Source organism: Culex pipiens, chromosome 3, assembly GCF_016801865.2.
Source record: "Culex pipiens pallens isolate TS chromosome 3, TS_CPP_V2, whole genome shotgun sequence".
NCBI classification, from domain to species: domain Eukaryota; kingdom Metazoa; phylum Arthropoda; class Insecta; order Diptera; family Culicidae; genus Culex; species Culex pipiens.
This window is the reverse complement of record NC_068939.1, coordinates 69,829,264-69,854,762: the sequence shown is the minus strand read 5'-3', so window position 1 is coordinate 69,854,762 and position 25,499 is coordinate 69,829,264. Positions and strand designations below refer to the sequence as shown.

Genomic DNA, 25,499 nt, shown 5'->3' with positions numbered 1-25,499 from the left:
TTAAAATGTTTTCAAAGGAGTACAAACATGCTAAATATGATTATAAACGCGGGGAAATGCATTTTAACTGGTTTTCAGTTGGTTAAACTTTAATTTTCATAAAAATTTTGAAGTTTTTCGAAAAAATATTTTTTTTGCCCCTGATTTTTCAGGCCAACTTTGAAGGGTGGGGGGACATAAACTTTGAAAAACATTTCATTCCAGGTCAACTGAGTACACTTTTGGACTCGACCTTCACCGATTTGGACCAAACTTGGACCATCCCTCTATTTTTGGTAACGCCCTCTTTTTGACGATATTAAAAAAAAAATCTTTTAATCATTGCTTTACAAATATCTGAGCAAAAGACTTTCTACAGGTTGCAAATGATAGAAAATTGTCCAAAAAATTCGATAAAAATAAAATTTCAACCTTAAATGCCCACTAATATTATATTTTAACGTTTTATGTATTAAAATTTAGTTTTGACCAATTCTTTATATTTTTATTTGTTTTATTTCATCACCATCGTGTTCTCCGGTTAATTTTACATAATAATCAATGTAGACCTCAAACTAAAATGAACTATTGGCAAGATAGCGCGATTTTACTGAAAAAAGTTAGATTTCACCCAGCACTCGTAAGTATATGGTGTACTTTTCAACAAGAGGGATGAATCCCGCATAGTTCGATTTTTATATGTGAGAAACTTATTTCGTATTTGAATTCATAGGTCAGAGTGTTGCGCAAAATCAAACGATTTTCAGTATAATAGCTGTATCTCGTCAAGAGCTCATTTTAGTTTGAGGTCTACATTGATTATTATGTAAAATTGTCCGGGGAACATGATGGTGATAAAAAAAACAAATTAAAATATAAGGAATTGGTCAAACTGAATTTTAATACTTAAAACGTTAAAATATAATATTAGTGGGCATTTAAGGGTAAAATTTTTATTTTTATCGAATACCTTGGACAATTTGACCTGGAATGACCCATAATTATTTTTAAATAAAACCGAAGCATGGCTGTACACTAGGGTGCCCAGAAAAAAATACCTCCTGCTCCACAAGTGGAAAACTGGTTTTCCGTTGTTCTACAAAGTTGTACAGTATTAGATTTTCAATTAGAATCTCATTTTCAGAATTTTGATGGAAGTATCGCACCGTGCAGACAACGCTGTAAGAAAAAAGGGTTTTCCATATTTTTCCCCCATACAAACTTCGCTTCGAGTATCAATGGGTAAATGTTGACCGATTTTGATCAGAGTCCTAAAATAGCTCATGGAACAATATTCAGCTTGTGGAGCGAGGTTTTGAGAAAAAGTCCCTTTATTCTGGGCAAAATTAGTAATGAAGAGTACAGAATTTGGTATGATGATAATGATTTTTTAAGGATGAGTTTTGGAAAATATCTAACAATCCATCTCATACACACCTTAAATTTATTTTAAGACGCAGAATGAATAATTTACGAGCTGAGAAATTGTCCAAAAAAATAAGTTTTGTTCATATCATCTAATTAAACCAAATTTTTTATTTGAAATATAATGTTGAAAAATATGTTGTTGTTAAATTTTCTGCTTTTTCAAAAAGTTAATATTTGGGTCATTTCAGGTCAACTGGGTACACTTTTGGACTCGACCTTCACCGATTTGGATCAAACTTGGAGGGAAAGTTTATCTATCGGTAGTTAACAGAAATCCCAAGTTTGTTGCTGATTGGACCATCCCTCTATTTTTGGCACCGCCCTCTTTTTTGATAATTTTCTAAAAAATATTTTTTCTTTTAATCATAACTTTGCAACTAGTTTGAGGTCTATATTGATTATTATGTAAAATTGCCCGGGGAACACGGTGGTGATAAAATAAAACAAATAGAATTTGGTAAATTTTAATACTTAAAATGTTTAAATATGATTTTAGGGGGCATTTGAGGGTTGAAATTTTATTTTTATCGAATTCCTTGAACAATTTTCTATAAAATGAAACCTGTAGAAAGCCTTTTGCTCAAGTTATAATTAAAAGAAAAAAAGTTTTTTAGAAAATCGTCAAAAAGAGGATGGTGCCAAAAATAGAGGGATGGTCCAATCAGCACCAAACTAAGAATAAGTGTAAACTATCGATAAATGAACGTTCTCTCGAAGTTTGTTGCAAATCGGTGAAGGTCGAGTCCAAAAGTGTACCCAGTTGCCATGGAATGACGCATTTTCATTGAAAATAAGCAGAAAACACATATTTTGGTCAATCTGAAATATGAAAGTATTTGAAAAAGATCCTTCCCAAGACACAATTTTCGAACATTGCCATGCCGGTTCAGTATGATCAGCCCGCAAAGTTGTATGGGGATTTCTCTTAACAAACTAATGGCTTCTTTTGACATAGCGAATGCATAGACAAATAATCCAAATAATAAATAACAAAAAAAAAAAGATTTACGAAAACGTACAGTATTACTCATTTTCAAAATGGTAAATATTTGTAAATTTTATGAATTCTTGTGATTATAAATATTATTTTAATATTTTTTATCATCTCAAAGAATTTGAATGGATTTTTATCACAAATTTACATGTTCAAAACCGGTTACTATGTACTTCAATTCGTAGAATTAAATCGGTGCAAGTGCTCACTGTCTGCCAATTGCACAGATGGCTCAACAAACTCTCATTTTTCCGGAATTCAAATGTATTATTTGTGGGTGTCCTTTTTCTTCGTATCTACACCGCCATAGTCTGTCCCGAGGCCAGAAATTTCATTCTTGCTCATCATTTTCCGCTATAGAACCATTACCCACACTAAAAATTGACATGCTGGAAGAGATTTTTATCAAATTAATCAGCAGATCGTGAAATTGAGAAGTTATTAAAGAAATTATATCTCAAGAAATGTAGTACAAACACTACAAATATAATTTACTTGATTCTTTTAACCAATATACCGTGAAATGTAACAGCCATCATCGTGAAAAATTATCATCATTCATCATAGCTTTCCGATCTCTATCCAGCCCGTAATGGGGTTGATGGGACATCCTTACTGCTTTTTTATACTTCTTCTTTTCCTCTTTCAAACTTCTCTCTTTTCTCCCCTTGGCAACATCACAAACCCACACATCGCCATCGCCATCACGCCATCAGGGCACTAAAAATCAAGAGCATCGCTTTTTATCAATCAATACTCATCACGCCGCGGCATCGCGCCGTCAGGATCGGCCACCTCCTCACCCTAAAAGTAGGCAACATCAGCTCCTCGTCGTAGGTCGCCGTGGGTTCGTTCTAGTGGAAAATATGACCCTTTTGGAAAATTGGTCCACAGGGGGAGTGAGGGCTCTGAGAGCAGTAGGCTGCCGTCATGGTGATAAAACGGATGAGTTAAGATGGTGTGGGGAGGGGAAAAGAGAGGAAATGCAAAGCTTAAGAATGGTTCAAATTTATTATTGAGAAAGCTTTAAATTTCGTTGAAAACAAAATGGTAGGTCGTGTTTCACCACTTTTTACAAACAAATATTTAATATTAATAATATGTTTTTATTGTGTATCGAAAATCACACAAAAACATTGCAACATGAACTCATCAAAATTCAAATATAAAAATATCAAATAAATTATTCATTCTGCCATTTCCCCCTCTTAAATCTCGCAATTCAAATCAATAATCAAAATAGGTGAAAACCCCGCACCAATAGCACCAATCGAGCCGCGACCCGTAATCAAACGAGCGAGCGCGAAAAACCGCTCCGTCAAATCAATAAACAAGAAAAAGCTCTTGTCAGCTAATTGATGAATAATGCACACACACCTCCCATTTCAACTCCGCGGTTTGCAGAGGGCTCTGCGTGCCCTTGTACGAGCACACACACACAGTGTTTTTTTTTTGACATGCAACAGCTCTCGGAACCAAATCGACGATCCTTTGCTACACAATTTCTAAAGGAAAACACGTTTTCAATTTTAAAAGCAGAATATGGAATATGTGTCTTCGTCGTTCTTTTGATTAAAATTCAAGAATAATATTAAAAAAAAATTGATTAGATAATTTGAGTGTTAAACTCCATAACCATTTAGTGACTTTGAAACACTATATTCGTGAAAAGTAACTATTGTTTTTGAAACATACTTTGAGTTGTTAGGGCAGTCTTGAAAAATTAAAATTTGAGGAAGGAGATATTTTTATTTTCATCATCAGAAAATAAATTTTGAATTTCGTAAATCTTCGATTTTCGTTGAACAAAGTTTTACATGTAAATATTTCTGAATACATGCAAATTCCAAATGAAAAAATGATCAGTTCTCTAAAAGTCTGCAATTTTTTTTATTCTGCATAATTGGTATTCGAAAATCAGTATCTTGAGAAGAAATTTTATGATCGATTTGGTGTCTTCGGCAAAGTTGTAGGTTAAGGACCATTAGGGAAAAATATGCAAGCGGAAAAAATAAATACTTTTTATCACAATTATTCGATTTTGACAACCTTCGGTTCTTTTTTAAAATTTCGATAGGGCCTCGTGGCGCGGTGGTTTGCGGCTTCGGCTGCCGATCCCTAAGTTGCTATGGGGCGCGGGTTCGATTCCCGCCTTATCCTCCTGGAATTGTATCGGATGGGGAAGTAAAACGTCGGTCCATTTGCGTAAAAGAGGTTTTGGGTGACTCACCACACATAACCTTCGGACGCCTAGAAATGAGCAGAAACTTGCAACTGAGCCCACAAAAAACCCGGGGGTCGTTAAAGTGGATTGCTTTGCTATTTGATGGACAACAAATGGAAACTTTTGAGCTACAATCATTTTTTTAAAGTAAAATTTAATGTGGATTAAAACAGTTCTTTCGTGTGTTTTTTTTTTTTATAAAATGCACCGTTTTTGATTGAAACAATTTTTATTTCAACAAATTCAGAAAAAAATATTTATTATTTTGATTAAACTTTGCTGATTTAAACATACTCTATATCAATAAAAGTTTGTGGGTTGTCAAAAGTTGACAAAAGGTCGAATGGATAAAACGCCGCAAGGACAAAAGGTCGAATTAAAAACAAAACATTAAAAAAAAACTTTTGATGTAAGCCTAAATACACAAATATTGAACAGCAGCTGAGCAACTCTCTACGAAATCGGCCGATTTTGGGGGCCTTCCCTATGACCAAATAAGCTATTTTGCGTCATTGGTTCACCCATACAAGTCTCCATACAATTTTGGCTGCTGTCCATACAAAAATGGTATGTAAATATTCAAACAGCTGTAACTTTTGAGTGAATTTTCTGATCAATTTTGTGTCTTCGGCAAAGTTGTAGGTATTATTGAGGACTTTTGAGATAAAAATAGGTACACGGAAAAAAATTGCAGATTTTTTTATCAACTTTTTTTTCACTAAAACTCAATTTCCCAAAATACGTATTTTTTTGATTTTCGAGATTTTTTGATATGTTTTAGGGGACAAAAATTCGCAACTTTTGAGCCATAGAGAAACATGGTCAAAAAATCTGCCGCCGAGTTTTTGAAAAAATAGTGATTTTTGGAAAAAAAAGAAGTTTCATGCAAAAACAAGTTTGACATTTACTTTTTAATGCAAAATTGAATTTGCAATCGAAAAGTACTCTACAGATTTTTTGATAAATGGCTCCGTTTTCAAGATATAGCCACCGAAAGTTTGATTTTAGCGAAATATTTGCAGTTTTTCAATTTTTAAAAATAGTGACCATGAGTGACCATTTCTAAAAATATTTTTTTTGAAAAGTTCAGAAAATTTGCTATAAAATTGTCTAAGAGACATTGAAGATTGGACCTTGGGTTGCTGAGATAGAGCCGCTTTAAGAAAAAGAAACACGAAAATTGAAGTTTTCTAAATCTCACCAAAACAACCCACCTTTTTCTAATGACGATATCTCAGCAATTAATGGTCCGATTTTCAATGTTAATATATGAAACATTCGTGAAATTTTTCGATCTTTTCGAAAAAAATATTTTGAAAATTTTTAAATCAAGACTAACATTTTTAAAGGGCCAAATATTGAATATTACGCCCATTTAAAATGCTAGTCTTGATTTAAAAAAATTCAAAATATTTTTTTTCGAAAAGATCGGACAATTTCACGAATGTTTCATGTATTAACATTGAAAATCGGACCATTAATTGCTGAGATATCGTCATTAGAAAATGGTGGGCTGATTGGGTGAGACTTAGAAAACTTCAATTTTCGTGTTTCTTTTTCTTTAAGCCGCTGTATTTCAGCAACCAGAGGTCCAATCTTCAATGTCTCTTAGACAATTTTATAGCAATTTTTCTGAACTTTTCTAAAAAAATATTTTTAGAAATGGTCACTCATGGTCACTATTTTTGAAAATTGAAAAATTGCAAATATTTCGCTGAAATCAAACTTTCGGTGGCTATATCTTGAAAACGGAGCCATTTATCAAAAAATCTGTAGAGTACTTTTCGATTGCAAATTAAATTTTGCATTAAAATGTAATGTCAAACTTGTTTTTGCATGAAACTTCGATTTTTTCCAAAAATCATTATTTTTCAAAAATTCATAACTCGGCGGCAGATTTTTTGACAATGTTTCTCTATGGCTCAAAAGTTGCGGATTTTTGTCCCCTAAAACATATCAAAAAATCTCGAAAATCAAAAAAATACGTATTTTGGGAAATTGAGTTTTAGTGAAAAAAAAGTTGATAAAAAATCTGCAATTTTTTTTCCGTGTGCCTATTTTTTTCTCAAAAGTCCTCAACAATACCTACAACTTTGCCGAAGACACCAAATTGATCAGAAAATTCACTCAAAAGTTACAGCTGTTTAAATATTTACATACCATTTTTGTATGGACAGCAGCCAAAATTGTATGGAGACTTGTATGGGTGAACCAATGACACAAAGTAGCATATTTGGTCATAGGAAAGGCCCCCACAAAGTTTGAGCCAAATCAAAAAATACAAATAAAATCCATTTCCGGTTTTGGTAGAGAATTGCTCAGCTAAGAAAAGGTGATTTGAACATTTTTCTTTAATTTCACTTCTATATTCTATCTTCTTCCCGGATTGTTGGAAACTTTTTGAAAGGGACAAAGGGGGGGGGGAGGGTGATTGGAAGGGGTTTATCTATAAAAATATAAGTAAGTACGATCGATTTTGTTTATATATAGAGCAATTCAATTTGAAAAGAGCCTAAACCGAAAAAAAGTTCTCCGATCAGGTTCAACATTTTTCTGGGGATTCCTTGGCCAAAATAATTAGACTCGTATTTTTTGTTTGGCCATTAGGGTGACCTGAATCGTGCTAGGGTGGTTCGAAAAATGGAAATTTTCGTCATTTTTCGCAAAAAACAGTTTTTTCAAAAAATCATATCTCTGCGTCATTTTATCCGATTTTAGCCGATCGGAGAACTTTTTTTTCGGTTTAGGCTCTTTTCAAATGGAATTGCTGTATACACTGTATACTATGCAGCTATGTTTTTGAAGTCAGATGTTCTTAGGATCTATTGTGACCATGAAAGATAGATTGAAAAAGGGAAAAAAAAACTTGCAACAATTTTTAAGAAGCAAGACTTTTTCATTTTTCGAAACTATTTAAATTTGAAAGAATTTAAAAGTCTCTAAAATATTCCAACGATTTTAATTAATAAAATAAAACATACAAAATATTTAAGAAGTTGCAGTTGAAGAGCCGCTTATATTTGAAAGAATTGAAAAATTCACAAAATCATAACGTCACTCAAGAATTGGTTATTAAAAATAAAATAAAAACATTTAAAATATTTTAGAAGGCGAACTTTATTTTGGAAGAGCTGTTCATATTTGAATGAATGGAAAAAATCACAAAAATATTTTGACAATCAAGAAAAGATTGTTTTAAAAAATAAAATAAAAGCCAACTACATATTTTAGAAGTCGAACTTTTTTTGGAAGAATAGAAAAACTCAAAAAATAATTTGACAATAAAAAAGAGGTTTTGCTTTCCTCACCTCACTGAGGCAAGGCTATAAAATCACTCGAAAAAGGAACTTCTTAAATACGACTCCTAGATATACCTTCACGTATACCTATTGATTCAGAATCAAATTCTGAACAAATGTCTGTGGGGATGTGTGTAGACATGATTTTTTTCCACACGATTATCTCAGAACTGGCTGAACCGATTTTGGCCGGATCCGCCTTATTCTGTTCGTTTTGAGGTCCCCTAAGACCCTATTAAATTTTATTCTGTTTAGTGAAGTACTTTTAAAGTTATGCCAAGAAAAAGTTTTTTTGTAGCTACAAAAAAGAGTGATTTTTGCATAACCTCAAAGGCCGGGTCTTTTTGCTGAAGCGCGAGAGTCGCGCAGCATGCGTATCGCCCGGTTGCCACATTACTTGAGCAGTGTCTGCGTCTCTTCTGGAAAAAGTCTGTATTAATTATGTTGCTGAATACATCATTTTGTCTCGACAAAGATTTCACAAACTTTTTGCTGAAATATACAACTCATAAGACATTGTTTACTAACACTAGGGGCACAGCACGCAATTCCATCGTGCACCTAATGTTGGCATATCAGCGCTTTTAAATTCAACTACAGCCCCCCCTGCGTGTGTGTGTGCAACCATCCAAACGGGACCACGCGGCCACTTCTTACAAATTGAGTTGTTTCCATGTATTTTTAGATCTACATTCTATACATGCAAATAACTCGCATAGGCATTTGGAAGGTGTTAGCTCTGCCGAGCTTCGGTGAGCCATTTCTACGCTAGCGCGAGGTACTTCAGCTTTATCGACAAGCCCCGCCCTGAAGAACGTTTGGACCAATCGGATTCAAACGTTATTTAGAACTTCCGAACCCTTGTCAAATGGTCAAGGACCCAGCGCGTATATAGTTGATAGTAACAGTATTCCTAATTCCAGTCATAGCTCACCAAGTGAATAGCATTTTTGCATACCAATTCAAAGGACGGGGGATCGAACCCCGACTCAAGCGACTTTGATTTTTCATTCTTATTCAGTATTTCAAGTATTTCTAAGTCTTAAACTTTCTCGTTGGGAGCAGATGGGCATCAAACCCAGGACCATTCGCTTACAAAGCGAATATCGTAACCAGTCGGCCACGGCCGCTCCTTAATTCAACTACAGCCCCCCTCCCCCTTTTCTCCCTTATTTTGGAGAGCTGATAAAAAAATAATGGAAAATTGCTGTTCTGGTAAAATCAATAATTATAAAAAAAAAACAGAAAAAAAACTCTTAAATTATTTTGTAAATACAACCGAAAATACAGCATGAATGTGAGGAAGGCACCAACTACCTTAAGGTGGATTAAGTAACGTTTTATTTATATAAGAGTTTATTAATCTAAGCTACTCTAATCAAATCTAATCGTATCAATGAAAAAAGGTTGTTTTTAAAAATAAAAATAAACTTACAAATTCTTTAGAAGCCAAACTTTTTTTCAAAGCGCTGCTCATGTTTTAAAAAATGAGAAAAACTCACTAAAATATTTTGACAAACAAAAAAGTTTTTTTTTTTTTATAAAACAAACACTTGAAAAATATTTTTTGCAATTCCGTCGTGAAACTACTTACTTTTCCTGTCATTCTTGAACGACGAAATAGCCTACTTTTCTGTACCATAAATAACAGAATCAAATAGCAACACTTTTCAAAATAAATGCTCAAAAGTTTTACTTTTCAGCACTCAAATGGGTGCTGAAAAGTTGAACTTTTCAGCACTTGTTTCGAAAAGTAACACATTTCAATTTTTTTTATTTAAACGATTTATTGTCAAAATACATGAAAATTTGACATAAAATTTCACTAATTGTGTGTTTTTTGGAATTGCGAAAATGTTTTTGGAACTCGTTGCAAAACTTGTTTTTTCAGCACTCTTCGTATTTATCCAACTCAGTGAACCTCGTTGGATAAATGTACGACTGGTGCTGAAAACATCCTCTTTTTGCAACTTGTTGCATAAACTACTAACGTCATGATTCGAATTCCCGGACGCTTCGAAACCCGGACACTTCATCTTGTTTTATCAATTATTTGGATATAAGTTCGCATTATGAATGTCAAAACTTTGTGATTTGATGAATTCCAATATCAACTTTTATATAAAGTTGGCTTGAACGCTATAGTTAATGTCAAAACAATTAAATACAATAAAATTGTGAATTTACAAAAAATGCGAAACATTTCACTTGAAACATTTCATAGGCGTTCGAAGCACCGAGAAGGCACAGCAGAAATATGTGGTTTCGATTTCTTAAATTCTAGCAAATTTTTATATAAACTATAGATTATTTTGATGTTAACAGCTTATTTGAGAGAATGCCTTTCACTAATATTTCAGTCCAAATTTGTGCGATTCATAAGTAAAATCGAGTGTCCGGAATTCGAAGCAAAAGTGTCCGTATTTCGAATCAGCTTTTATCAGTGTCCGGGATTCGAAGCACAACAAGTCATTTTAATTTACAAATTGTGATGAAAAATTGTTAGAAAAGACATATTTTGCATGCATTTTCTTGAAACTGACTGTTTATACTACATCCTGATGATATTTCTACATTTCCAACTTATTACATGATTTTTTGCCAGCTATGACAAAAATGATATGCTACTAAGTGTCCGGATTTTGAATCATGACGTTATTAGGAGTCGAACTTTTTTTTCAAAGAACTGCTCATGTTTGAAAGAATGGAAAAAAAACTCATAAAAATATTATGCAATAAGGAATAGGCAATTAAAATTTAAAAAAAAACATAAAAAAATATAGAGTTCAAAATTTTTTTTGGAAGAACTGCTCATGGTTGAAAGAATGGAAATCTTTTCAAAAACTAAGGAAGTTATCCTGTTTATAAAAAAAAAATCAATACTAAAAGGATGGATAAACCAAGGATTAACGCACAAAAAAATCAAATTTGTTTGCGGGAAAATATTTTTTCAAGAGTTTCTTTAGAAGTTATTAATTATAATTATTTGTTTCATATTTTCACATTTGACCTATTGTCCTTTCGACGTTTTGCCCATTCGACTTTTGTCTACTTTTACTTTACTTTTCTTTTTTTTTTCAATTCGACTTTATGTCTTTCGACCTTTTGTCGCACATTTAAAAAATTATGTATTATTTCAGATTTAAAGGCATTTTCAGTAGAACAAGTTCCATAGTAAATGTGGTTTTTTATCGACTCTGACCAAAGTCGAGGGGGGGGGGGGGGAACAAATAAATTAGAAAAAGGATTACAAGCAATGATAATTAACATTTGAATCAAAAAAGGGTGTTGAAATGCATTTAACACCAGCCCAGTTCTATTTAAATCATTAGTTTTCAAAATATCTAAGTTCAGGGAAAATTTTATTTTTCACGAAAAAAAAACTTTTTGCGGTACTCAAATTATTCGCTCTACAGCAGTGTTTCTCAACCTTTTGCCATCCATTCCCTCCTTGACTGATTTGCAAGAACTTCATTCCCCCCCCCCCCCCCTATTTTTAATTTAGTGGTATCAATGCACAAACGAATTATTTTTTTTAGGTTTGCAAAAAGATTACAGTTTTCATAACAAAAAAACTATAGAAGGTGTTTGAAAACTTTTTATTTTAATTTAAAAAAATGAAAAGCCACTATTTTGCGCTTCTTTTCGTTTAAATTACAATAATAAATAAACAATTTTAAAATGTGTACAAATATTCAATAAAATTAATAATTATCTTCGGCAAAAGACAGATTACTCTAAAAAATGTGAAGAATTCAAACAAACTTAAATAATATTTGAAAAACTTTTTGTCAACTGCCAATTCGGTATTTAATAAAACATTCTTGTTAAAAAGTGTACAAAAATTTCACAGAAACCAGCAAATCTGTCACAAAACAATCTGCTTGAGTCCAAAAAAGTACAAATACCTCAGAAATATTAAAAAAATAAACATTTTATTGTTTCAAGAAATGTCAAAATTCACAGAAATTGAAACTTTAATAACTATTTTTAGGGAAAAAAACAAATGTTGTTATTACTAATCAAAGAAACTGGAAGTTGCAAAGAATTATTCAAATAATGATTCAAGACATTGAATTTCTATTGAACCCTAATCCCTCCTAGAATGGCCAAATTCCCCCCCAGGGGGGAATTCCTCACTGGTTGAGAAACACTGCTCTACAGCATTGCCTTGGCGGTCTCGATTGCGAGATTCCTACTCGAAACTAGGTGTCCGAAGGCTTGATTGTTGAGGCAATTGCAAACCTCTTTTTACACCTTAGCTTCCATCCACCCCGGGATTTGAACTGACGACCTATGGATTGTTAGTCCAACTGCCTACCAGCGACTCCACCGAGACAGGACCCAGGGAGACGACTCCTACACCTGGACTGAGCTAACGACCTAACCCTTTTTTTAGGTTAGTCCGGGGCCAACATTCACTTCCCGTCCGACGGAAGGCGTGATCAGACAAATCTCGTCTATAAAAATGCCACCGGGACCGTCTGGGATCGAACCCAGGCCGACTGGGTGAGAGGCAATCACGCTTACCCCTAAACCACGGGTTCCGGCCACTATACATACTATACATTGCAATTTCAACAAAATTTCAAATTATTTTTATTCGTTCCCAAACAAGCTAAATATGATTTTGAATGCAGGAAAATGCATTTAAAATAGTTTTCAGTTAATTAGACTTTTGAAATTTTATAAATTTTTCGGGCCGATTTTGAAAAGAGAGGGGGCAACATAAACTTTAAAAAAAAAATTGCAACGGCTTGACATTCAAACAAATTGAAAACCAAATACTCATTATTTTTTCTTCTTGATTTCCCCGAGAATCAACATTAATGGTAAAAATAAAACCGACCTGTGACAGGTAGCTACAACTTTATTGTACGTTTTTTTGTGTCCCTCCCACGAGTAATATTTAAATCATCACCCAAACGCGCGCACACACACACACAGACACACATCCGAACGCGTGTAGTGGATAACAAATTCATGAACTTACCATTTAGCCCTTCACGGTCGGAAAAACACAACGGCAGGCGATAGAGTTGTGGTTGACGGGCGACAGACCAGGCCATTTACCAATGGGGTGAAAATGCATGAAAAATGGAAGAAAAAAGAACGAGAGAACAATAAGAAGAAAACTAAGCATTTGGAACTGTTTCGGGCTGATTCGGTATTATTGAAGACTAAGGTACGGCTTTGGATGCGGGCATCGATCGGTTTGCTTTCGGTTCGGTTTGGTTTTGGAGGATTTTCCGCCGCCCCAAGAGCAGTGGGATTTGGAGGCTTCAAAATAAATAAAGTAAAATACAAACACACACACACACACACACCGAGCAGCGCTAGTGTATTAACATTTCAACTCAATAGGGCGCGGTGAAAAGTCAACACTTGACATTGCTGGAGCAACTGGATGAGCGAACAAACGAACGAACGGTAAACAGCTCAAGAGACTGTCGGTGACCGTGCGTCTCCTTGGGCGGAGTGCTTAGTCGAAGCAGTTCATGGAGACGCGTGGTATTTGATGAAAATAGTTAGGAGGCCGTTTTTGTACATTTTGCTCGGCTTTTTCTAGAGGTCGTATCGAGATGCTCCGATTTGGATAAAACTTCCAGCGTTTGTTTGTCTATACATGAGATGAACTCATGCTAAATATGAGCCCTCTACGACAAAGGGAAGTGGGGTAAAACGGGCATTGAAGTTTGAGGTCCAAAAAACATAAAAAAATCTTCAAATTGCTCGGTGTTCAAATCCCGGCTCGGACCAACACAACTGGTGATCTTTTCCCTTCTGGATTCTATTGCTTGGTAAAGGGAAGGCAGTGTATCGTTACAAACTGGACCTTATCAAGACACCTTTGGAAGACAACCTAAGGAGTGTTAACATTAACCTTTAGTAACAAATAACAGTGCTCGTAATAATCTCGAAAAACACTGCTTAAAAACCGTTGTTAGTCTGAACGCAACTTACTGCTGTTAGTATTTGTATTTTGAGCCTTGACTTATGCTTCAAAACTCATCAACCATCGACAACTCAAAACTGACCGACCGAGTTCCCTTAAAAATCTGGGGGTAGCAAAAGTACAGTTTTTACGAAACTGCTTTGTCTGACTGAAGGATACGTACCACGAGCAGGAGCAGCAGCAGCACCAGCAAAAGCAGCACGGCTTCTGCGAAGGTGGTCGTTGTAGTGGCACAACATTGGATGCTGTATCCGGTGCTCCACTCAAAGACGAATTAAGTGGACCACTCTGAACGGTCGAGCCCATGCCACGGAGTCGACACCCCGCCGGCAGCCCGTCGACGCTGCAGGACATTCTAAGGGGAAGGAGGAGAAAGAGGAAGCAGTTGTTACTCACGGTGGTTTCAGAAATCGATATTGTTGATGAGAAATTAAATAATTTAAAGAATGTTGCTAGAATTATTTTTCTTTCAAAAAATAATAAAATCAAAAAACATTTAAAAAAAACCCACGACTCACCCAACGTGAAAGGTAGCGATAGAAGTTGTTTCGCGCTTCCAAAACAACTTCTACGGCTCTACGACTGTATCGCTGGCGAATCACGCAGGGCGCAGGAAGTGCTGCTGCTGCTGACACCGGTCGTCGCCCTCGTAACCGCAAACGCCATCGCCCGCAAGTCCGTCGGAGGTGGACGTTTGCGCTCTTTCTTTTTTAATTATTTTGCGACACTTGTAGCACAGCTGAGTTGAGTTGGCCGGTTGATTCACTCCTGGTGAGGGCTAGTAGAAATGGAGAAGGGAGAAAGTGCATGATAAATAAATGACGAATTGTTTGGATTTTAATATGAAAATTTCTTGAAAAAGTATGATTTTTCCTTCAGAAATTATTATTTGTTTACTGACAAAAAATTGATTATTAAAGCATTTAACAGATTTATGACGATGTGGAGTTAATCTATCAGCCCATCTGCTTTGCATAAAAAAGGCATTCATAGGATTAATTAAAGAAAACAGAACAAATCAGAAGAAATAATTTAAATTTATTGGAAAAATTTTAAACCACATCTTTTGAAAAAGTACTCTTAAGTTACTATCCGTTTGCTACCCGTTATTTATCAGAACCGTCAAGAGTTGCTCCATGTACCACAAATTAAGAGTTGGAATCAATCATCATCACATGCGAAAACATGCGAAAAAAGATGAGTTTTTCAATAATTTGCAGCCTGAAACGGTGATGCGATAGAAATTTGGTGTCAAAGGGAATTTTATGTAAAATTAGACGCCCGATTTGATGGTGTACTTAGAATTCCGAAAAAAAAACTTATTTTCCATCGATAAAAAAAATCCAAAGATGTTTTGAAAATTCTCCCATTTTCCGTTTTACTTGGCTGTAAAATATTTTGGAACAAGTCATTTTAAGGGAAATTCAATATACTTTTCTAATCTCCATTGACTCAGAAGGGTCATTTTTGCATTTAGAAAAAAAAATCATTTTAAAATTTCTTGTTTTTTCTAACTTTGCAGGGTTATTTTTAAGAGTGTAATAATGTTCTACAAAATTGGAGAGCATACAATTACAAAAAAAAATGATGTAAATACATAAGGGGGTTGCTTAAAAACATCACGAGTTCTCGCGATTTTACAAAAAAAAAAAGTTTTGAAAATGTTGGTCGTCGTTGATCATGGCCGTTCATGGTCACCCGCGACATACACGTACGACGAAACAAAGCGAAACGCAAAAAGTAACTTTTTCAAAACTTTTTTTTCAAATCGCGATAACTCGTGATGTTTAAAAGCAAAGCCCTTGTGTCTATACATTATTTTTTTTTGTAATTGTCTGCTCTACAACTTTGTAGAACATTGTTACACTCTAAAAAATAACCCTGCAAAGTTAGAAAAAACATGAAATTTTAAAATGAAAAATTTAGTTCTAATTGAAAAAATGACCCTTCTGGGTCAATGTAGATTCGAAAAGAACATTAAATTTCCCATAAAATGACATGTTCCAAAAAAATTTACAGTCGAGTAACGGAAAATGGGAGAATTTTTAAAACTTGTTTAGGTTTTTTTTTTCGATGAAAAATACGTTTTGCCGGAATTCTGAGTAAGCCATCAAATCGGGCGTCTAATTTAACACAAAAGTCTCTTTGAAACCAAATTTTTATCTCATCACCGTTTCAGGCTGCAAATTATAGAAAAACACTCCTTTTTTCGCATGTTCAAAAATGGAAGGGGTCGTACCGTCCCTCCGTCACGAGATATCAAAAAACAGACCTCGGATTCGTGATCAGTGACAAAAGTTACCCCTTAGGACAAAGTTTCACGCAAATTGAATAGGGGTCGGGGCAACTTTTTCCGATTTCGTGTGAGCTGGTAGAGAATTAACCTTATAATTTCTATAAGTTTTACATACTTTTCAAAACAGATAAAGAAGAGAAAAATGTTTTTAGGATATTTAAAAATTTAGAGTTTTTGCATTCTCTTCAAGATGACCAGCTCTTTGAAAAAAACAAAGTTATTTTTTTAATGCATTTCTTATGCGAAAACAAAATACTTTGAGAAGTTTTTTTTTCTTTTAGGTTAACTTAAAAAAATAAAGAGCACGCGTTTTTTAACTAAACCGCATCATTAACTCAAAAGTGATGAAAATGCATATGGAACTTTTTTGCGAACATGGGTAGAATAGTCATTTTACTTTTTTGTGAAGATTTTCATATTCGTTCTCGAGTTATAAAAAAATGCATATTTTCACAGAAAATTGGTTCCATTCTAAAATGTATTTAATTCACTGATTTTTTTTGTATCATGGTGTTAGTTTAGTATGTTTTGAAGACATTTTCATGACAGTTTTTTGCAGTTCGCCAAAACTGGGTATTGGCGGGCTATAATAATGGATGTATTGTTGGTACAAAATTTACCTTTATTTCATACCTTATTTCTTTAAAACGGAACAGTTTAAAATACCCAATGCTGTGCCAAAATCATCGCTTGAAGTCCCTCTTAAATACGCCCAATCGAATTTTTTTTATAAATTTTGATAAAATTAGTCATTTTAAAGAAACATGCCATATCATTTTGAGTGATCCGGTCAAAATAAATTAATAACTTAAAACCCATGTCGATGGCACTAAACGGTGCCCAACGGCTGTATAGTAGCGTGGCTCACGGATATATGAAAAAGACAAAAGTGTTCAATTTCGAACGCCTCGACCGGAATTTTGTAGCATTATAGCCCCAGAAGCTAGCCTGAAATTTTGAGCGCATTTGGTTAATGATAAGTAGTTCCACTTTTGACCTGAAGTTATTAAGAAATTCCAATAAATTTAATTTATTTATTTTCAACTTATTAACTTTTCTTCGAGAAAGTTTTCCTATGCCCTATGATTTTTTCTCAAATTAGAGGTTTCTTATAGGTTTTGATCCGGGAAACAACTTTGTAGGACATCATAAAGCGCTAGGAATTAATCTCGGAAAGATACAGGCAAATTTTTAGAGCACGTTAAATTTGTTTTCCAAACTCCAAAAAATATCCTGTATCTTTTCGGGATCAATCCCTAGCGCTTTGCGATGTTCTACAAAGTTGTTCCCCGGATCAAAACCTATAAGAAACTTGAGAATAGGAAAATTTGATTGGGTTTTGGGAAATTTTCTCTAAGAAGAGGTTAAAAGTGAAAATTTCCTATAGTAAATTTTTAGAAGTTCCATACTAACTTCAGGCCAATGGTGGAAGTACTTAAACTTAACCTAATGCGCTCAAAATTTCAGGCTATGTTCTAGGGCCATATTGCTACAAAATTCCGGGCGAGGCGTTCGAAATTGAACACTTTTGTATTTTTCATATATCCGTGAGCCACGCTACTGTATACTTAAAAAAAGTCATATCAGGGCATCTGTTAGAGTCAAAACAGGCCCGATTTTAACCTAATAACAATGTCGCATTTTTGTATGGGCCAAACTGTATATCGTCATTAATCAATGAATTCAACAATTAGCATAGCATAGCATTGGTGTCTACCCGTAGCTGCTACTTCGTTATTGACCAGGACCCCCAAACATTCCTCCGTGGACCACAGATGAAAAGTAGGAACCAATCATCACCCCATCGCAATTTTCAAAAGTCTTTTGCATAAGCAATTTGTTTATCGGTTTAAAATTTAATAATCTAAGGCAGCCGGCTGCGGAAAGAAAGCTATCCAGAGATTTAAATATAATATTAATTCGACCGCGATTCTCCAGAAATTCTTCGTCGGCGTGCCTTCCAATCAACGGCGATGTACCACGGGATTCATTCATTAAAATGATTCTATATCATAAGCCTTAAAACATATTCTTCGGCGTGCCTTCCGATCATCGATGATATAGAAAGGACTTAATCCAGCAATACGACTTGCTTGTCTCTAGAATAAAATAATTTGGATCGTTTCTATCGAAAACTATATGAAGAGAACAAAAAACAATCACTGACAATATTCTCAACTTATTATTTTCCCTCACAAACCAAGGGCTGATTTTCTTAAACCAAAAAGTCATCACATTATAAAGATGAATGAGGTAAATTTAAAGTGGGAGGATCAAGTGAAATATCTTGGACTTGCTTTTGACAAAAACCTTACTTACAAGGATCACATTTAAAGTATACAGGTTAAATGTAACAAATAAATTAAATGTTTGTATCCACTTATAAACAGGAATTCTAGACTTTGTCTCAAGAATAAACTGTTAATTTATAAACAAATTTTCAGACCTGCCATGCTTTATGCTGTGCCGATCTGGACAAGCTGTTGCTTAACCAGGAAGAAAAAACTTCAGAGGATTCAGAACAAAATTCTGAAAATGATTCTGAAACTTCCTCCCTGGTTCAGCACCAGTGAACTTCATCAATTAGCCGAAGTTGACACTTTGGATATTATGTCCAATAAGATAATTGATGCATTTCGACAAAAATCATTGCAGTCTTACGCTGCATTGATCCGCTCTTTATATAGTTTATAAGATAGTTTTAAGGTATCCCTTTTCTCTTTTGTACATGTAGGACCTCCTACATTTGAAATCACTGAATAGCGAAAGCTACAATATTTCATGAATAAATGAAAATTGCTAGTATTTAAAATTGAGGTGAAAAGTCATTATTTGTGATTGGACACTCAATAATATTTTAACTGAATGAATGTACATGGAAAAGAAATTTGAATAAATATAAATATAAATCAATATAAAAAAATCACTGACAATATTGGTCGCATAAAAACATCCATTTGTTCAGTTTTCGATCTACGAACTTTAAGTTCATTTTTAAAGCCGGATTATAGTCTTGCCTCGGTGCGGAAGCCAAAAATGAAACATTTATGAAATTATATGATCTTTTCCAAATGAATATTTTGATTGTTATAATATATTGTTATAAGTGCTTTTCAATATTAACTAGAAAAATCGGTGCTAGTGTCGGAAAGACTTGCGTCACAATTAACATAGATCGCGGAATCAATCCCATCTATCTAGGAGTGGATTCGCTTAACCTAGGAATACCGTCATTTGGGGTGATTTGGAACCAATGCACAGTAGGCGAAATGGAACCCAAAATCGGACTTTATTGAACGCGGCTGGCTCCCTGGTATGAAAAATAGTGTTTCTTATGTAAAAAACGTTCAGAAATCCACCTTTAGGTGGTTGTTGCCTTCCTCTCATTTAAAGTGATTACAACCCCCCTAAAGTGTCCACTTGGTTTATGGATCTCCCCTAACGTTCGCAGCACCTAAGAGGTCATAATAAAAATAAGTGATGAGTAAAAAACAGACTACCAACAGACTTTTTGTCAAGATTATACAGACACGGCCTTTGAGGAAAATGGCATTTCTCTAGAAGGCTTTTTCGTGGCGATCAGACCCGACCAGTTGAGGTTATGTAAATTCAGACCATTTTTTTAAAACGCTTGTAATTTAAGATATGTAAGTTAGATCTTGAAAATTCTTACTCCACCTAAAAGGTCTTCTTATATGCTTTCTAAAAATATATAACATGTGAGGGTTTAATGACAAAACCACACTTTTTACCATAATTTTAATTTAATATGAAACAGTTTTTTAACATAACTAAAACTGCATGGATTTAAATAGCAACTTAGGGGACGTTAAGACGGATCGATTAAAACCATTCCGGCCAAAATCGGTTTAGCCTGTGACGAGATATTCTAGTGACATTGATTTGTTACACATGTCTACATACAGCCAAACACACAGACATTTGCTCAGCTGGTGATTCTGAGTCGATATGTACAAATGAAGGTAGGCCTAGGAGGTCTTATTAAAAAGTTCATTTTCCGAGTGATTTTATAGCCTTTCCTCAGTAAAGTGAGGAAGACAAAAGTCCGGGGAATCGATTGGTGATGGTTTCATCCACCGCACGAAACGGCGAAGGGTCCTTTTTGCCCTAATTCCCAATTTTTTTACATTTTTTCTTGAAAATCGGTCTGAATTTAGACCGGAGGCTTTATGCGGCCATACAAAATGCACTAAATTTATGTGAAAATGTCCCAGGAATCCATTAAAAATAGCCACTTGCACCGCAAAAATCATCTAGGGTCCATTTAACCCCAAATTCCGATATTAAAGTATTTTTGGCCGTTTTCAAATATTAGGTCAGATTTTGGAAATCTGAAAATATTTTTTTCGTAGAGATCATACAATTAAACATAAGAATGACGATTTGCACTTGATAGTTTGACACATTTATGTTGATATAGAAATTAAACAAAATAAAAAGATTGAAGAATTAGTTTTGGGCCAATTTTCCCAAACGCAGAATAAACTGCCTTTTACATAAGTTTTATTTTTACCAACATAAATGTGTCAAACTATCAAGTGCAAATCATCATTCTTATGTTTAATCTTTACGAAAAAAAATATTTTCAGATTTCCAAAATCTGACCTAATATTTGAAAACGGCCAAAATTACTTTAATAGCGGAATTGGAGTTAAATGGATGATTTTACGATAAAAATATTTTCAGAAATCCAAAACTTGACCAAACTTTTGAAAACGGCCAAAAATGCTTCTATAGCAGACTTGGGGTTAAATAGACCCTAGATGATTTTTGCGGAACAAGTGGTTATTTTTACTGGATTCCTGGGACATTTTCACATAAGTTAAGTGCATTTTGGATGGCCGCACATAAAGCCTACGGTCTAAATACAGACCGATTTTCAAGAAAAAATGTAAAAAAAAATGGGAATTGGGGCAAAACGGACCCTTTGCCGTTTCGTGCGGTGGATGAAACCATCACCAATCGATTCCCCGGATTTTTTTACATAAGATACACTATTTTTCATACCAGGGAACCAGCCGCGTTCAATTAAGTCCGGTTTTGGGTTCCATTTCGCCCACTGTGCAATGGAGCGAATCAGTCATGTTTTCCACAATATTTTGATATTTTATATGCCTCTATTCATACTGTACTCCTGATTCACCCAATTTGATGGCTCTACACGGAGAGGCTATTTAGCGCGAAGACTTCCATCATTGCCATGATTTTTCATTCAAAGATATAAATTTTCCATTGCTATCAGTATTTTGCAAAATTCCTTCAAAATAGTACCCTACATGCGTTGATAATTTTTAATAACGATTATCCCATTCCTTGTAAAGCTACGGAAATCATCATTAATCAATGATTGCAAACTAAGACGTTAATGATTGTAGCACAAAATTACATGAATTTTGAAACAAATTTGATTTAGATCAAAAATTTCGTCAGTGGCTTCAAGAAGGCATCAACCGGCACATGCTGATTCATTTTGGTGTAGAAATTCGATAAATTGAATTTAATATAGAATATTTTAGATTGATGATCAATTTTCTTCGAAACCTTAAGGCAAATCGAAAAAAATGATGGGTGTATTTTCGTCCTGACAAACATCTTGTTTTTTGCATTAAAATGAAAAAAAAAAGATCACAAATGGTTTTCAATCGTGTTTTTTACCGTTGTACATAAAAAATTACATAGGGCTTTAGTACCCAATTGCTCTAAAAACTACTTTCCATATTCAGACTATAGTCCCGATGCACCCCAGTTGGTGGTATAAACAATGCAAGGTTTTTAAATATCTTCAAAATGCTTCAACCTTTACGAAACACGTGCCTTTCCCAAACACTGACGTGAACTTCAAGTACCTAGAATGCATAACATCTAAAAATAACTTTGTACTAAACTAGTCTTTAAATTAATGCCTCTCGATATAAACTAAAAAAATACCTGGTTTGCTACTGTAGTGCCGTTTCCTGTTATTATTGCCGTTACAAGTTCATGCCAATGCCACCAGCCATAGTAAATCGCTTTTTAATATTGCCTTGCTTCCTTCCAGATCCTGTTTAGTTAGTATTTTTTTAAAAGCACGACCTTCTCGTGGGGGTTATTTTCGGCTGACCTCTCTCCCTCTCGCGTTGCCCTCCGTCGCCAGAGGACCCGCTGTTCCGCTTGACGTTTTGTTTAGCGGGTGTTTTTGTTGCGTGTCGCTGTTTCCGTTGCTCCTTGAACTTCTTCTCGTTGATAATTATTACTGACGTTTGCTGGGCTCGCGCGGGGGCTGGGGATCGGTATTCTCTTTCTCTCTGTTTCGAACGATTGCCTCTCTCGCTCGTTCCTTCTCTGTTTGTGGTGTTACTTTGTTGTTGTTGTTGTTTGCTCTCGCTCTCGCTATCTCTCGCTCTGATAAGAGGGTCTCCAGGTGCGATGATTGGCGATGATTGCGTCGATGACGGTTTCTTCCTTTTTCGCCTTCTCGGCGCGGTGGCTACTGACGGCTGCGTGACGGTGATGACGGTGATCGGCAAGGACTACTGCGATGGCACTCGACACAATCTCTGCCTGAGTGATTGTGTAGTGACGGCTGCTACTTCCGAGTTGGACGAAAATTTTGCTGAAAATTGCTATTTTGTGTATCCCCTTTTCCTTGATTTCTTCTTCTGGAACACTCTTTTCCTGCACTCTACATTGCGTTGGTTACCTTCGAATACATCACTTTCACTGTAAATATTCACTTGTTTTCTTCATCTCGCACTCATTTTCCTTCAACCTGTGCGCTGGCAATCCCGTCCATCGTTGGGGAGCAGGAAAAAATACACCCGAGGGCAACGGGAACAAAAACAGAACACTGGCGATGACTTTTGTGAGGCTGCGCTAGCGATGCATAACGCTTCTTTGAACACTACACACTCTTTAGCACACTACACGCCTACTTAACGCGAAATTTACAAGCACTGCTGTAAACTAACCGTACCGTACAGCCTTCTTCGATGGTAATTTTCCAGCTACCGAAAAGGAACCTCACGTCAGTCACGGGCCACGGTATGCGAGAAATTTTCTCCCCATTCAAGAAAAGCAGGCCATGGCATTCACCACCACTTGCAAGAGCCAACTCCTCACGTCTCACCTGCTGCTCCCGCTCCCGCTCCTCACTCCTCACCAACCCATGAGAACGCGTGAGAGAGCACGAAAAGCTGACAAGCTGACACACTAGCAGGCAAAGGAAAACTCTACCGAAGGAGGACACCAGAGGGGAGACCCTTTCGAGACCAAGAACCACCTGAATCCCGGACGAATCCGTTCCGAACCACCGACAAACCGCGACCAACTTCCGGAACCGCGCGCGTTCCGGGAACCTCCGTGACCTGACCTAGTTCTCGCGTGGACCACACAAAAAAGGCGTCGATTTTCCACGGAAAACTGGCCCCCCGAAACTCTGCGTGCGTGTGCGGCGCCCAAACCTCGTCCACGAGACTCCTCTCACTCACGGGTGAGAAACTCACTGCGCGAGCACACAAAAACCAATATGGCGCGCGTGAGTGAGTACTCTCTTGCTCATCGCGCTCTCTCTCTCTCACAAGATTTGTTTAGTCGTGGCCTACTGCTGCTGGGTGTGCGTGACGGGCACGTCGACGACGTTTCACGCGCTTTTCACGACGCCAAAAGTCAGTTTGGGTCGCGCACACACACACACACGTTTTCACACTCTCTCTAGCACACTTTGTGTGTGTGTTGTTTATGAGAGGTGTGAGGGGAAAAGGAGGGTGAGATGTGGGAGCTGTTATTATTGCTTTTGCTGTTCTTGTTGGTTTCTGAGCTGTTGATGGTCTGGTCTGGGTTGTTGGAAAGTGCTGCCTCCTTGCGGCGTGGTATGGGTGTCAGATGTTTGAAAGGTTTTTTTTTTCACTTTGTGAGTACCTTTCTTGAGAGGAAATGGGATGTTTTAAGAATTTTGTAAAAATCATTAAAAATGGTCAGAGGAGACGCATAATGTATTAAAAACAAGGAAATTGCAGGGTCAACATTAAGAAAAATAGTACAATTTTGTGCTCTGATGGTTAAATTAGTGCTCTTAACATTTCCATACAAACTCACATGAAAAATTAAGTATAGTTTGATCAGTGTCTTTATGTTTCTGTCACGTTTCAGACTACGTGATTTACTCCCACTTCCATTGCCCTGCTCCCATCAGCATCATGCGCCGAGCAGCGCCGATGAAAACGATCCGATACGGTCAGCCAGGAGGTCGTGTGAGGAGGTCAGACCAGCTGCTTCCTAATAGCTTCCACCAAACCAACAGAGGAAAAAAAATAGAGGAGCAAAAAAAATGTAACAAAGAGCAAAAGAAATCGTTAGCAAGAGAAGAAAACCCGAGAGCGAGAGAGGGAAATTCGGACTGCTCCCTGCAGCATTACTGGGAAATTGTACAATTTCTCACGGCTCTCTCACGCACGCACTGGCTAACTGTGACTTGAATTGCACGGCTTGGTCCACTGAGAATGTGGATGCAAATTAGCATGCCAGTTTAAGAAATACACAGCTTAAAAATTGGTTGTACAAATTTCACCAGTTTCTGATGTCCACGCTCCATACAAAAAATATTTGTTTTGTATGGAAATTGTTGACGAGGAGAATGGGGGGCCTGAGATTAAAAAAAATATATCCACGTGATTTATGGATGGTCCCATATGTCAAGGATTTATATGTGAGTTTTTTTTTTTAATTATTTAACTCAACTCACACGAAATCGTAAAAAGTTGCACCTTTTTGATTGCCACCCGATTCGTACTCAAAATTTGTGAAAAAAAACCTATTTTTCATCAAAATACATTCAAGAGGTCGCACCGCCTTACCGTCACGGGATTATGAAAATAAACTTTTTGAATTTCGATTAATTGATTCAACATTGAACCTCGATTTTAACTGAATGAATGTATACACCCAGTTAACTCAATCGGAATTCTGAAACGGAATTCAATTCGAATCGTTTACGTATTCCGTTTCAAACGCAGCAACCGATACGTACGCGGAATCGGTTGTTGCGTTTGAAACGGAATACGTAAACGATTCGAATTGAATTCCGTTTCAGAATTCCGATTGAGTTGACTGGGTACTCTAATTTTTTAACTTGAGCAAATTTGCTGTCATTTTTCGCCAATAATTCGGCAGATTGATTAATAATTTGCCGATACTCGGCGTTTATTTCTACCGAGCGGATAAGTTGTTCTGATTTCAGCAGAATTCTGCCAAAGTTCGGCAAACAAATTTGAGTGAGTTCATATATGAAAAAATTAACTTAATTTACTTTTTTCACAAAAAAGTTA

General features: G+C 35.8%; 1 protein-coding gene across 1 annotated transcript in view; it reads right to left on the bottom strand.

The window, feature by feature from the left end:
* The window catches only part of LOC120414125 (regulator of G-protein signaling 17), a 133,930-nt gene extending 110,273 nt beyond the window's left edge, over nt 1-23,657 (bottom strand). Inside the window, exons 1-4 of the mRNA XM_039575154.2 lie at nt 22,126-23,657; nt 14,399-14,658; nt 14,044-14,235; nt 12,918-12,926 (exon numbers count right to left, since the gene is read on the bottom strand). Coding sequence (XP_039431088.1) covers nt 12,918-12,926; nt 14,044-14,234 — 200 coding nt within the window. The 5' untranslated portion in view covers nt 14,235; nt 14,399-14,658; nt 22,126-23,657. The remainder of the gene's footprint in view (nt 1-12,917; nt 12,927-14,043; nt 14,236-14,398; nt 14,659-22,125) is intronic.
* Between the last annotated feature and the right edge of the window lie 1,842 nt (nt 23,658-25,499).